The sequence below is a fragment of the Drosophila ficusphila genome, unplaced genomic scaffold (assembly GCF_018152265.1).
Source record: "Drosophila ficusphila isolate 14025-0441.05 unplaced genomic scaffold, ASM1815226v1 contig_414, whole genome shotgun sequence".
NCBI classification, from domain to species: domain Eukaryota; kingdom Metazoa; phylum Arthropoda; class Insecta; order Diptera; family Drosophilidae; genus Drosophila; species Drosophila ficusphila.
In genome coordinates this window covers 17,955,072-17,968,488 of record NW_025064328.1, presented here as the reverse complement: position 1 = coordinate 17,968,488, position 13,417 = coordinate 17,955,072, and the positions used below count along the sequence as shown (strand labels likewise).

Sequence of the window (13,417 nt, the reverse complement as noted above, 5' to 3'; positions counted from 1 at the left end):
TCCTTCGCCATTTACCCACTCCGCCCGTTCAGTTTGTTTTCTTGCCTGCTTCTTTTCAGCTTTTAACAGGAAACAATTTCATTTGCGAGCAGAAATTCTTTTCAAATCTGCCGCCGTTAAGCGAAAAGAAAACATGCCAAGAAATAATAATAAAAAAATTGAAAAAACTATAAGGTGACTGAGAAAAACCAATCGCTACTCTTACAGAAAGTAGTGACACTTTATTAAGCAACTTGAATTTATTTAGTTATGAAAATGAAACAAATTTATTTTAATTGCTGATGTTTTCTGTTCATAAAAAATTTTTTTCCATTTTATAGAAATTAGTTTATTACAATACAGATATTCTAGTGCATATAAATTTCGGTGTGGTGCACCCCAAAATTTCTCCCCTGTTGGCAAGTTCGGTTTCCTTTTTGGACAGAATGTTTTGTTGGCCGTTCGGCTTTTGGCCAGCCCGAAAGCCAGGCCAAAAACCCACGGGCTCCGAGGCTGTTGCCTTTGGCTGTCGAGGAGTCGCCGTGGCTCAGTTTTGGTTTATGAATGTCGCCATGTTGCTGCTGCCCGATGGGGCAGAGTGGTTCAGTGTGGCTCAGTGTGGCTCAGTGTGGTTCAGAGTGGTGTGCCGTGGCACATTCCACACACCAAGCGACAGGATGAAACTGTTGCCTGCATACGGCATGCATATTTCGTATTTTTAGTACAGCCATTTAACATCATCAACTTAAATATGCGTGCAAGATTTATGCACACGTCGCTCGGCCCGAAAGGGGCGGCCGTCTGGCCGAGGGGGCGTGGCCCCCGAATGGAATGGCATAAAGAGCCATCGAACCGCGGCCTAAAACAAAATGCGGCCAGAACGGGCACGTGATACTAAGGTAATATCGCACTTTAAAAGCTAACTGCCAGCGAAGATTAAATGCGGAGAAGCCCCATAAAATCAATTTTCATAAATTTCTAATTTCACTTGAAATAATACTGCAATTATTACCTGGACTTAGAACACCTAAAGAAATGTTTTTTTCAGTTTTCAATTATTGTGTCTCGTATTTAGAAATATGGAAGAATGCCAATAGTTGCATAAGCAGATGTCAAATTCCTTATAGCTCACTGTCATTAATTCAGACAGCCCATCTGCATAGTCGCCGTCTACTATTTATGCGTTTCCAAAGTAATAATCAAGTTATATCGCGAACTCACCCACATACGATGCCACATCGCTCTGTTCTCCGCAATTGAATAAAATCATTATGCAGTGCTGTCCGATTCGAAGACATCTGCAACTTGCACAAGCTGGAAAATACTTTATTGATTTCCGTCGGACTGGAACTCTTTGCGCAATTCCGACTTCGAATCCAAATCCGAATTGTGGGTAACTGGGTAAACATCTTCACCTGCTGCGTCGCCTGCGGCGGTCGTTCAAAATTGTGGCTAATATTTAATGAAAAGCCCGAAAACCAAATAAAAACGAATATCGAAAATGAAAAATAAACGACATAAAAATAGCGAGTGGCGCCGGCGCATTTGTTATGGTCGCCACATTTTAATGATAAATCGACGATGCCGCGGCTAATTACGCATGGAGTACGAGTACGGGTACGATCAGGTCCCAGATCGGAGTTCGAGATCGGAGTAAATACCCCGAATCAGCAACTAAATTTGTCTTACGCTTAACGCTTAGTTTAACCCACTGATAACCGGTTGGTCTTAACGATTTCCATTTATTTGTACTTGTCAATGGCAACATGAAGACTTTGATTTCAAGATTCATTTGCCACCGCATATTTCGCTGTGGCGTGTGCCTAATTAACTGCCAATGAAAGACCCGGATTATTCGGCCAAAGCATTAACTTCAGATTTGTTATAACATTTTTCATTAACAACTTTTTAGTTTACCAAATCTATTTAAAGGCTTATCTGTAGTAGTTTTTATAGTTTTTCATTTACAACTTTTTAATTTACGTTTTTATAGAGTGATTTGGTTACACAATCGACGGTAAAAATATATAAAGACATTTGATTATTAATGCAATTTTTACAATTTGTAATTCAGAAGCTTAATGTTACAGTTTTATTGGAAGATAAATATTCTATTTTACACTCGTTGCATTCAGATATATAAAAAAAAATTTGAGGATAATCTTGGTACGGACTTTTTTATACTTGATTTTTTCATAACTTGGCCAAAAACAGTCCTACGTCAAAAAAGTTAACTAATTTTTTTCTGCTGACAACCCAGGCAAACAATCCCAATTACAATTTGGAACATTTTTAAAAAATTAATGCTTGGCAATTTTTTGCATTTTTTATAAGAAGGGGGTAACCCGTCATTTTTTGCGAAAAAAAATGGCAAAAAAAACATTTTTTTTCTTTGAATGTCAGTATGTTTAGAATTTAATTACAAGCCCAACGAGGTATGACTTTCCATATTTGGACCGTTTTTCAAATTTTTTTATGGCCGAATTGATATTTTTGGAATCATTATTTTTGTCAGTTTTCTCACATTTTTGCCAAAAAAAAGGTTACACTCCTAAAATCTTTTACCTTTTAGATAACCATTTAGCCATCGCAATAACCTATACTAATTATACCCTACAAATTAAGTGGCCCACAGGTCTCCCGTGACAATCGAATCGCCGGACCACCGATGGTCACCTGGCAAATGCCAATTGATAAATAACTGTCATTAGACCCGAATCGCGGCTCATTTTCCCATGGCCGGGCTTAGTTGGCCAGTTTGCGAGTGGCCGAGTCCAGATCTTTTCGGCTGGCTGCAGCGGCGAAAACTTAAGCTATAAATAAAAATTAATGCTTTTGAATAAATTGTGCCGGGCGAAGCGGGCAGGCGATACCCCTACTTAGCATATCGGTCGGTATTAGCGATCGCGATCGGATCGGTTCGGTATCTTTCTTAGTTCAGTTCGGTTCCATTCGCATTCGCATTCGCCTTCGCCGGCGATGGAGCCTCGGGGTAGGCATTTAGCAAAGTGTCAGTTGCGAACAAGGTTAGGCTTGGGTATTAGAGGCGTCCCACATCGCCGTCGGGTGGTTTCACTTAGAGTAGTCAACCCAACCACAGTGGTTCGGTGCGGCGGTTGGTTGGGCTTTGGGTGGGTGGCTAGCCGCTCACGGGTTTTAATTAATTTGGTGCAACATTTTGCACTGGGCCGAGCCCAAAAGCCCGACATGGTCAATGGGCGCATATATCAAGACAATCGGCTGATTGGCAGCCGCATACATTACCCACAGCCAGGTGGCAAGTGCGGTGAGGAGTGGTGCGCGGGGAGCGGGGATGGGACCCACCTGTCAGCGGTGCTTATGATTAACTGTCAGTTGTAACTGGTTATGATGGATTTATTGCCGTCAATTTGACAAATCAATGCAGCGGCTGCCATCGAAGGCGTTCATTCGGGCGATCAGTGCTCAACTCGCGACGAGTTAATTGGAAAATCAACCAAGGCTGGGATTTCTGGGGGGCTCAAGGGGCCTTCAGATTAGACGAAGCCAGTCGGTGATCAAAAATATATAAATAAATTAGACACTGATCCTCCAGATACATGCATATTTATGTTTTTCAAATTAGATAATGGAAACAGAAGGCCTAAAGGAGCAACAAAATATCACATTAACATTAAAGCTAAAATAAAAAATTATGAAATCATCATGTTACTATCTTAAACTTTTACAGTTTTGTATACTTTTATAGATTTGTTAATATTTTTGTAGGAACAGGTCTGTATAAATATTAAGACCGTATTTGCAAATGAAAAATAGTATTTATGACAATATTATCAGATAATATTTTTATAAATAATTCATTTAATAAAATACACTTGCAACTCCCACAAGATTAATATATAGATATATATTCTAAGGTTGGTTTGCTAAATAAAAAAAAAGAATAAGACTTGTTAATGGCTTTAAGCCTCAATCTAAATCGACCCCCATTAATTTTTCTACATTGCTAAAAATATTTTCCTCCGTTTTAATAAATTTAGTCCCCAATTAATCAGGCAATCTATCTTTGTAAGTAAATATGTATTTCTGTGTTTCATTTTGAGACACAAATTTTCGAAGCGACTAATTTCTGAGTTCCCAAATTGGAGCCCAAATTGGACAAACTAGAGAAACCCGAGATGCCGGCGGGGACCAGTTTCGTTTTTACTACCGTCTGTCACCTGATGGCAGGCAAATATTAATTCACCGATATATCTTTTGCCAGTGATTTTGTTTTGCTGCACAGTTGGCTAATGAAATCGTAAGTGCTTTTATCTCGTAAATAGTTGGCTGGCCGGGTTCGGTTTGGGTTTTTGGAGTCAATGGTTTTCCATTCCTGTTTCTCTACCGGTTTGATTTGCAAACTGCTGCGGCATTTAATGAGCCACTGGAGCGGCCTGGATGTTTCAATGAACCAAGAAAAAGGGGTAAGGATCAATTTGATACCGAATTCCCGACTAATGGGTCAAGTTTCACTCTCAAAGAATCAAAAATCGAACTGACAACCGGCCCGTGAAATATTTTAACGCCATTTATCAAAATGCCAAGGAAAATTGCAGCCCAATTCTGAGTGGCTGACAGACTGGCTGACTGCAGCTTGAATTCGCTCGGAGGCTTTTGGACTCTGAGGTTGCCGAGTTGAAAAGAGACCTAGACAGCCACTTTGTGTTTGTGTCAGTCAGTCAGCGTCTCGTGGGTCACTCAAGCACAGCACCCAATGAATTATACGCACTTCAAAGTTTCAACACATGCAACACCAACATGCAGCAGCAGCAGCAACAACAGCAACAGCAACAGCAACATGCAACAGCAGCAGGGTCGCCCACACACAGCTGGCCAAATAAATTATCATCGGAGCTGATTTGCCCTTAGGCGGTGGCCATCCCAGTGACAGCCAACTGATAAAGCCATGGTCGTCTTTCTGGCAGATACAAATCGTTTCAGAAGTAGGTGACGCCAGCGGATTCGGTTTCAGCTGGAAATATGAAATATCTAGACACTTTCGGTATCCAAAAAGGATAGATAGCGCAAGGATGTGGGTTGGATCCATAACAAATGATTACTCAATTCTGTTAGGCAACTCCCACAATTCTAATAAAATTTACAATCTTTAAATTAGAGAAAAAATCTATACAGAAGAGTTGATATGGAATAAGTTTATTACTGAAATTAATAATTAATAAAAGACAAACTGTCAAAGTGTTTTTAAAAGTTTCTAAAGCTCCTCAAATTATAGGGAAAACAGTTATTAAGGAATCGAATGGTATTATGCCCTATATTTTTGTGCCGATAATCACCTGCCTTGGAAAACTTTTCTCAAGAGAGCGTAACTTTCGCCTGGTTTAATTTCCTTTTAAGTTTACCTTAGTTATTTTTTTTCGGGCTGACGGCTGTCAATATTTCATGCAGTGGCGAGTTGTGTGTGTCTTTCGGGCTTAGTTGTTTGCACTTTCGGCCGGCTGGGCCCAAGTTTGGTGGCCCTGAATAATTGATGTTGCATGCCCCGCAAAGACAGCTGTCGCATCGGTTCGGTTTGCTTCGGTTTCGGTTTGGCTCCCGAACTGGGTCACCAAATCCTCCGGGGCGTGGGCCAATGTTGCGATTGTCGTCGCGTTTAGTGGCTCATTTCGATCCAGGGGGCTGGCAGCAAATTACAGTAATTAACAGGCTCATATTTAAGGTGTTTATCGGATGGCAGGCGGCCCGAGAGCACCCGTAATGCCGCGCAATTACCGATGCTCGTATGCACAATGAGATGGCGATGGCGATGGGAAATCAGATGGGATGGGGATCGGGATGGCCTCGCCCCTTGATGAGGGGCTTTTGGCCCCGGCAGTTTGGTTTGGGGCCACAGATAAATTGATTTCTGTCGACCAGGCGGCACTTTAATTAAACGAGCGCCGTTCATTATGTCCCGCAATGGCAATGCAAACCGCAATTGCAATCGTATTGCGATCGAAGAGAGTGCTGATTAAACCATTAGCGCTAGCCACTAACTGGCTAGTGACACCTCCTGGCATTCAAATTGCGGCCTGAAGAAGATATTACCTTCATAATTGATAATTGAAAGTAGTTCCTGGCTGCCCAGCCAGCTCAGCCCCCCGGTTGTGTTGGCCAACAGCCAACAGCCTGGCCAATAGCAATTTAAGCCGCTCCCGTTTTGCGTACGTTCTCCATCCTGCGTTGTCCGCTCGGACATGATTACATGCCCTCGGGGCCAGCTCCGTCTCCATCGCCATCGCCATCTCCATATCCATGCCCACATTGTGGCAGCCAACTGGGGACTGGGAACTGCACTTGCAAATGAGCTGCATTTTGAGACATTAAAGGGCACTTAGCATAATGATTTACAACATTGATTCACGCAATTAAATTGGAATTTCTGGGCAACGGTGAGGCAATAATAGGAGTATTTTGAGTTAATTAAAATATATACTTTAACTTCACCATTTGATAAATTATAATTATAAAGAGAGGTATCATCTATCATACATATATTTTTTTGAATGTTTGTTTAAGATATATGGATAGAATTGAAGATATTATTGTAAGTAATTAAAATATTCTAAATAATATAAGTAATTGTAAGATTGACAGACTATTTGTAAAAGGGACAGGCATCCCCTTTGAATCTTTAATATAATTTCCCAACTTAAACCTTTATTCAGGAGGTATATTCGATACCCAAATCTGCACTCCACTGTGCCGCTTCCCTCGTTCAATGGAGCTGAAAACGCATTCACATCATCAATGGCCGCAACATCGGGCAGAACGACGACAACAATCGTGCCCGGAGGCAGTCAGACGGACAATGTTATTGACACCCCAGCGACGAGGTTTCGATTTCAGGCCCTCCGATGTCCACAGCCCCACCCCACTGACCCTCTACACATGGCATTCACAGCCAGGATTACGGACAGAGGAGGAGCGCATCCTTTGCGGACGTGTCCTGCGCTTGATTGGCACTTTTGCTGAGTGCGTCTGATTGCCGCTCCGAGGGTCCGTGAGTCCGAGAGTCCGAGAGTCGAGGGCAATCAAGTGGAATGTCCAGTGTGGGTGCACCTCCGCCAGGTGTCATAACTCTTTAGTCACCTTTACCTTTGCACACAAATATGGACATGGTGGGTGCCAAGTGCCCCGCCTGGTGGGTTTAAGACAAAACGGGCACAAAATATTTTATCTAAAGTGGCTTTTCATTAGCCAAGCCCTCGTCGAACTCCATAAATCAGCCGAAGATCAAGTGGCCATCACATTATCCGATCTGGGCAACCTGCGGGTCTGCCAACTTCTCACTTCTCTGGGCGATGGATCGATTCGCTCCAAAACGATCCAATCCGATTCGATTCGATTCGATGCGATGCGATTCGATCCGGTCCGGTCTGGCTGCTCGGCGGAAATTGATCAATTACAGAGAGCACTTCGCCTTGCGTTGCCGTTTTGTGGACCAGTTTTTCCCGTCCGGCAACGGATAATTTGCATAAATACGAAGCAAAGTTCAGGCGCGAGCGCAAGTGCCCCAAAATGTGACTCCATCTAAGTTTGGCCACCGCGATCCGATCCCATATACAATATATATACGTGTATATCCGAGGCCTTAATCTCGACTTCGACGTCGTCGGGCGGCATGAGAAATGGTCGAAACGCCTTTAGTGTCAATTTTATGTTATCGTTTGATTTATAATAACGCTGATAGACGTCGATATTTTAATTGATTGCGCTCGACCGGAGTTTCCAACTTATTTTGAGGAATCTGTAGTGGTTTCTACGCTGATTGCATCAGTCGCGGCTATCACTTTCTACAAAAGACAAAAGAAAATGTGGTCATAAATTGTACCCATATCAATTTGCAAATGTCTTAAAGAGAGTCAAGGGATTTCTAACTAAATGCAGCCTTAATATTCAATAAAATTTATTGATAAGAGTGCATTTATTTTTAGACACTTAACTTCGAAATAATACAAATATCTAAAAGTAGAATTTGAAAGCTATTTCAAGATTTAATAATCTAGGAAGCTTAAATCCTTTTAAAAACCCTTACTCATTTGTTTATCTACCATTAGCTTCATGTTATTCCCATTTTGGAATTCCTCCTGCCCAGCAATCTGCATTGGAGGTATTCAAATCAAAATACCAGCACCTAGACCACATCGCTACCTTTTTGCCCATCGAGTGATTCATGGAAATGGCAAAGTAATGCGAAATAAAAACTCAACACGGGAAGGAGTAGCATCCGAGATTCCGAGAGACAAGGACGCGGGGGGCAGAACAAATCGCCGTCTCGATTTCGAGTAGATGAAGCTCCATTAAGGTAGCACATAAATAAGTCGGGTAGCCGTCCAAGTGTCGTCCTCTATGGCCGTTGCCATTTAATTTCCGACTAATAATGACAGCCATATAAAGTTATTGGTGGCAGGGGCCGGATCAGACATTGTTTGTCGCGTGATAACTTCATTTTCGAAGCCCGCCTCGCAAATACGCGGAATACTCGCCCAGCGGGGGATCCCTATAGATATCCATTGCTGCCTATATATGCCCATCCCTGGCGATGCGATGCGAATCCTTTCCGAGAGTGGCGGCCTACACCAGAGAGCGACTCTGTCAGCATATATCAGCGTAAGCCTGATTAACTATCGGCCGAACGGAGACGCGTACGCGTATGTGTGCCAAAACACTTGGACTCGGACTTGGTCCAATGCCACAGAGTGCTCTATCCCGAATTGGAATTCCTTAGAAACCTGTAGCTCGGGGACTCGCAGCTCCAAACTCCAAACTCCAAACCGGGGGACTCTCTTTCTTTCCTGGCCGAGATGCCCCGAATGCGATAGCGAAAATTTATGACTTCATTAAGGTAACAAGCCAATATGTTTTCAACTTCGAACTGGGTTGGGTTATTGGAAACGTTTAAGGAGTTTTATGAGCACGTTGTTCCCATTGCCTCTTTGCTGGTTGTTGTTGTTGTTGTTTTTGCTGTAGTCGTTGACCCATTTCAAATGGATTACCCAACATGCATAAATAGTTTAAACGCCTCACTTTGGGCCTGGTTCTGTGGCGAAAAGATTTATGGACTTGTCGTTCAGCTACCTCTGCCTTGGCCCCAACCCCTGTTGTCCCTCACGCCCCTCTTTTTTTCCCCCAGCCCCTCCTCCTTTATCCTGTGGGAGACAAAACATATTAACCGAGTCGAAAGCAAATGAGCTGGAATGGTCATACGGGCTTGAACCCCTTTTATGATTGGCTCTGCAGTTAAATGAACTTATAGCCGCATTTTCAACTGTTTGCCAGACGGCTTAATCAGGGGTTAAAAGGGGGCTAACGGGGAAGTGGGGGGAAACGTGTTAACTTGTTGCATCCAAATCGAATTACGAATTTCGTCTGGTTGTCTAGTCAACTGTGGAAAAGTACAATTTGACTGCCGAAAGTGAGCGCCTGTGAAATGGAAAAATTTAAGTGAAAAGTATGGAAAAGCCGAGCAGAATTTCAAGTTTATGGTTACATAAAATGGTGTTAAAAATAAATGAAAAAATATATGTTTTTACCCTCAATGATAACATTGTTATTAAAAACATATCAGTATTGCTTTCATAAATATTTTTCCCGCCATTTTCCGTTTGAGAAACCCGTTTTTTTCAGAACAAAAACCGAATCCAACGAACTTCAAATAAATTCTTAAGCTCAATTAAAATATAGCGCATTTTTTTGGGACCGTAAATCATGGTGAGCCTGCGGCACAACAGGAGTCTCCGACTTATTTGCGCTTGCGCTGGTGTTGGCTTGCTAAAGCCACTTAAAACTGTCAACTTAGCATTGATTAACGAGCTTATGGCATGTTTATTTTGCGATCTTTGTTGCGGACTGCCGGTAGAATGGCCTGTATACATTTTTGGGCCGTTTTCTTCGCTCGCAATCTGGCCAAGAGCGCGCGGCTGACAAGTCTTTTACGATTCGGGCCTTAGCGTCTAGGCCACATGAGAGACGAGAGACCGCTGACAAAGTCCATTAAAGCCGCCCAAAGCCTTTGGTGCACGTTATGTTTAATAGTCCGCGCATTTAGCGACTTAACGATTTTTCGCTGTAAAATGTTAAGCTTGTTTTCCCCGCAAGAGGCTACCCTGCAAAAAGGCAAAATGAGAAACATTTGACATGGGTCTTCCTTAGGGTCAAAAAGTAGCTGACAGTAAATCGTTTGAATTTGAAAGGCAACGCGCCAATGTCAGCGCCCTCTAGCGTATTTTGCAAGGTACTGCAAGTAGTGCTGGGCTGTCTGGCAGCGCTGTTACGCTGACGATTTAAAAAATTACCACAAGGGTCACACTACCACGAGACCAAAACAAAAACAAACACAACTCTTAGTTAATTTAATTAAATAAAAACAAACCATGGCTGTGCTACCACCGGATCCTGTCTTCAGCCTGCGATCCCCTGACATGGGAGCTGTGAATTCGCTGTGTTTCCAGGAAAATGAGCGCTTGTTGGCGGGAACCCTAAAAGGAAGTGTTTTTCTTTGGGATTTGCAGGTGAGTCTACCATTTTGATAAGCAATTCTTGCTTGGCTCTACTTGTTTGTAATATTTATAGCCCTACCAGTCTGTCAGGTAGCCAAGTTTAAAGAAATTAAAAATAGCAGCAAAAAAAATACTTGTTAAAAAATACATTTCAAGGATATAAACACTATTATTTTTTGCAGACCAACCGCTCCGCCCTGCACTTTGAGGTGGGCTCCGACCCGATAACCAGTCTGCACCACACGCCCGATCGTCTGGTGACGCAAGGGAAGGGCGGTACCATCACCATGTTCTCTATTGGCAACGGCAGCTACATAAAAGAGCGCAGCATTCCGGGCAACCACCTGGGCTACTGTCGATCCGTCCTGCACACGAGCACCAGCAACACGAATGAGCAGCTGCTCTTCTACCCCTGCGAAGAGTCCTCGATTGGAGTGCTCCACGTAACGGATGCCACTGCTCCCACCCAGATGCTAGTGCCGGATGACCCACAATTGCCCAAACTAGGCAGTGTCACCTGCTTTAAGCCCTTCGAGTGCGCCTCGCAACTCTTCCTCCTGGCGGGCTACGAATCCGGACACTTTCTCACCTGGGACATCAGCTCTGGTGTGATCGTGGATGTACTTGAACTAGCTCCAGATGCCATGACCGTGGACTATGACCCTGTCACTAATCGGGGCATTGTTGGTGGGCCAAGTAGGTCAAATTAAATTTGTATATGCATTTCTGTAACTAATCGTATTATCCCCTTTTTACAGCTGATAAACTGATTAGTTTCAGCTACCAGCGACCGTCCATGCAGTTGCAGCGTGGCTCGGAGCTGTGCATCAAGAATCCGGGTGTTAATTGCGTCCGCATCCGCTCCGATCAGAAGGTGTTTGCCAGCGCCGGTTGGGATGGACGCATACGGATCTTCTCGTGGAAGAGCCTCCGTCCATTGGCCGTGCTCACGCAACACAAGCAAGGTGGTGTAATGGATTTGGCATACTCCAGCAAGCCGGTGGCCATGTGGCGGGCTCCCATCATGGCGGCAGCGGGAATGGACAGCCAAATATCACTCTGGGACCTCTACAATTAAGCAACCACCTTACCTTTTATGTAATGGCATCTGTTTAGATTCTTTTGACTGCAACGGTTCAGAGATCCTCTTAGACTAGCTTTACTTTTGGAAGTATTTTATAAGAACCTTTGTTCAATGGCTTCTGTTTAGAAAATGTTACTGAATTCGGTTAATTATGAAGCCAATCGCAGGATTACGGAACATATCTTCAGTGCCTGCAACTAGTTTTTGGTAATACTTTGTACAATTAATTTACTTCTGACACTCCCTGGAGGAAAATGGATTTGTCTTGATAAAATAGAATGCATTAAAGTTTATGTACACACATTCTTTTGTTAATGTTACTATATCAAGATGATTACAGTTTACGTTTGGCAGTCAAAGCGATCAGTCGTGTTCTCTTTCCAAATCGAACTTAACAGCAAAGCACAGGACAATAACAAAAATCTATAAATAGTTTCCTTATCAGTCGGTACATCGGTTTGTTCTTGGTTTAACGAACGCCTGTCACGTTGTAATTGAAAATAAAAACCTTTCCAAACATGCGGGAGCCCCCCGACATATGGAGGGATAGGCCTTCACCCAATGGAAAATACCTGGTGATCACCAGAACGGATGAGGGATCCCTTACTGGAGTCTCTCCATTTACAATCAAGAAAATCATAGATCTGACTTGTGGAGGCGAAGTTGCGACCTGTAAAAAAACACGCGATGGGAACCTGCTGGTACAAACAAAAGACCACAAGCAAGCAGAGAAACTGTTAAATCTAAAAAATATTCCTAACAACATACCCGTACTAGTTTCAGAACACCGAACGCTGAACTACTCAAAAGGGGTAATATACTCAAATGATCTGCGAGGTATCGAAGAAGAAGAAATACTCGAAAACCTTAAATCACAAAAAGTATATGCTGTCAGAAAAATTATGAAGCGCCAACAGATGGAGGTAACCGAAACAGGTTTAATTACCTTGACATTTTCGCGACTGGACCTTCCAGAATACATATATATAGGATATGAAAGAGTCCAAGTTAGCACATATGTACCACCACCCATGCGTTGCAATAATTGCTTACGTTTAGGACACTTGGAAAAGTTTTGCAGAAACCCAAAAACTTGCTTCATGTGCAGTCAAAATGCCCACATCAACATTGAGGAAGGAGAAGTTTGCGAACGTTCCCTTTCCTGTTTAAATTGCATAGAAAAAAAGCTACCAAATACCGATCACCACCCCAGAGATAGAAATTGCCCCGTATTTGTCACCCACAAAGAAATTCAATATATCAAAGCACTTCAGAAAGTCGACAACCGAACGGCTTGGTCTATTTACAAAAAAAGACACCAACACGACGGCTCCTTGTACTCATCCGTGGCCAATATTACCCAGAATCGACTCACTCAACTTCCACGACGAGGCCCAAACACGATCTCTACATCACCATCAACCTCCCAACGACCACCAACCCCAGAAGACAACAGAAGAAACCTCATCTCATACGACGACAAGGACGAAGCAGCCATGTCGACTAGCTCAGCTGAAGAACTTGAAAACAGCAATGGAAAAGTAAAAGCGACAGTCAATATCCTCCCAAAAAACATAAGTAGCAGAACAAAAAGAAATATTATTAATAAGGAAAAAGCAAGTAGCTCAATAATAACTAGATCTAAGCTTAAAAACACTCCTATTACAGACTTAATAAATAACTGAAAGCTAAAGTAATATTACCCTCTCCCTTTAGTTTAAAATATGACTATCACTATACTGCAATGGAACATTAATGGATACACTAATAATTACAATGAACTATTAATTCTTCTAAAATTACACAAACCCAACATTATATCCCTTCAGGAAAC

At 42.6% G+C, this 13,417-nt stretch overlaps 1 protein-coding gene across 1 annotated transcript; it reads left to right on the top strand.

Annotated features, from left to right (window-relative positions):
- Positions 1-10,290: 10,290 nt before the first annotated feature.
- Positions 10,291-11,886, top strand: LOC108094039 (guanine nucleotide-binding protein subunit beta-like protein 1). Its single transcript, XM_017194472.2, has 3 exons — positions 10,291-10,511; positions 10,682-11,195; positions 11,258-11,886. The coding sequence occupies exons 1-3, from the start codon at positions 10,374-10,376 to the stop codon at positions 11,575-11,577; spliced, it is 972 nt and encodes a 323-aa protein (XP_017049961.1). The 5' UTR covers positions 10,291-10,373; the 3' UTR covers positions 11,578-11,886.
- The last annotated feature ends 1,531 nt before the right edge of the window (positions 11,887-13,417 follow it).

Excerpts from the sequence above, each read along its gene's own strand:
- LOC108094039 (XM_017194472.2), top strand. The coding sequence starts at position 10,374 with ATGGCTGTGCTACCACCGGATCCTGTCTTCAGCCTGCGATCCCCTGAC. Across the intron at positions 10,512-10,681 it reads TTTTTCTTTGGGATTTGCAG|ACCAACCGCTCCGCCCTGCA; the intron begins GTGAGTCTACCA and ends TATTTTTTGCAG. Across the intron at positions 11,196-11,257 it reads GGGCATTGTTGGTGGGCCAA|CTGATAAACTGATTAGTTTC; the intron begins GTAGGTCAAATT and ends CCCTTTTTACAG.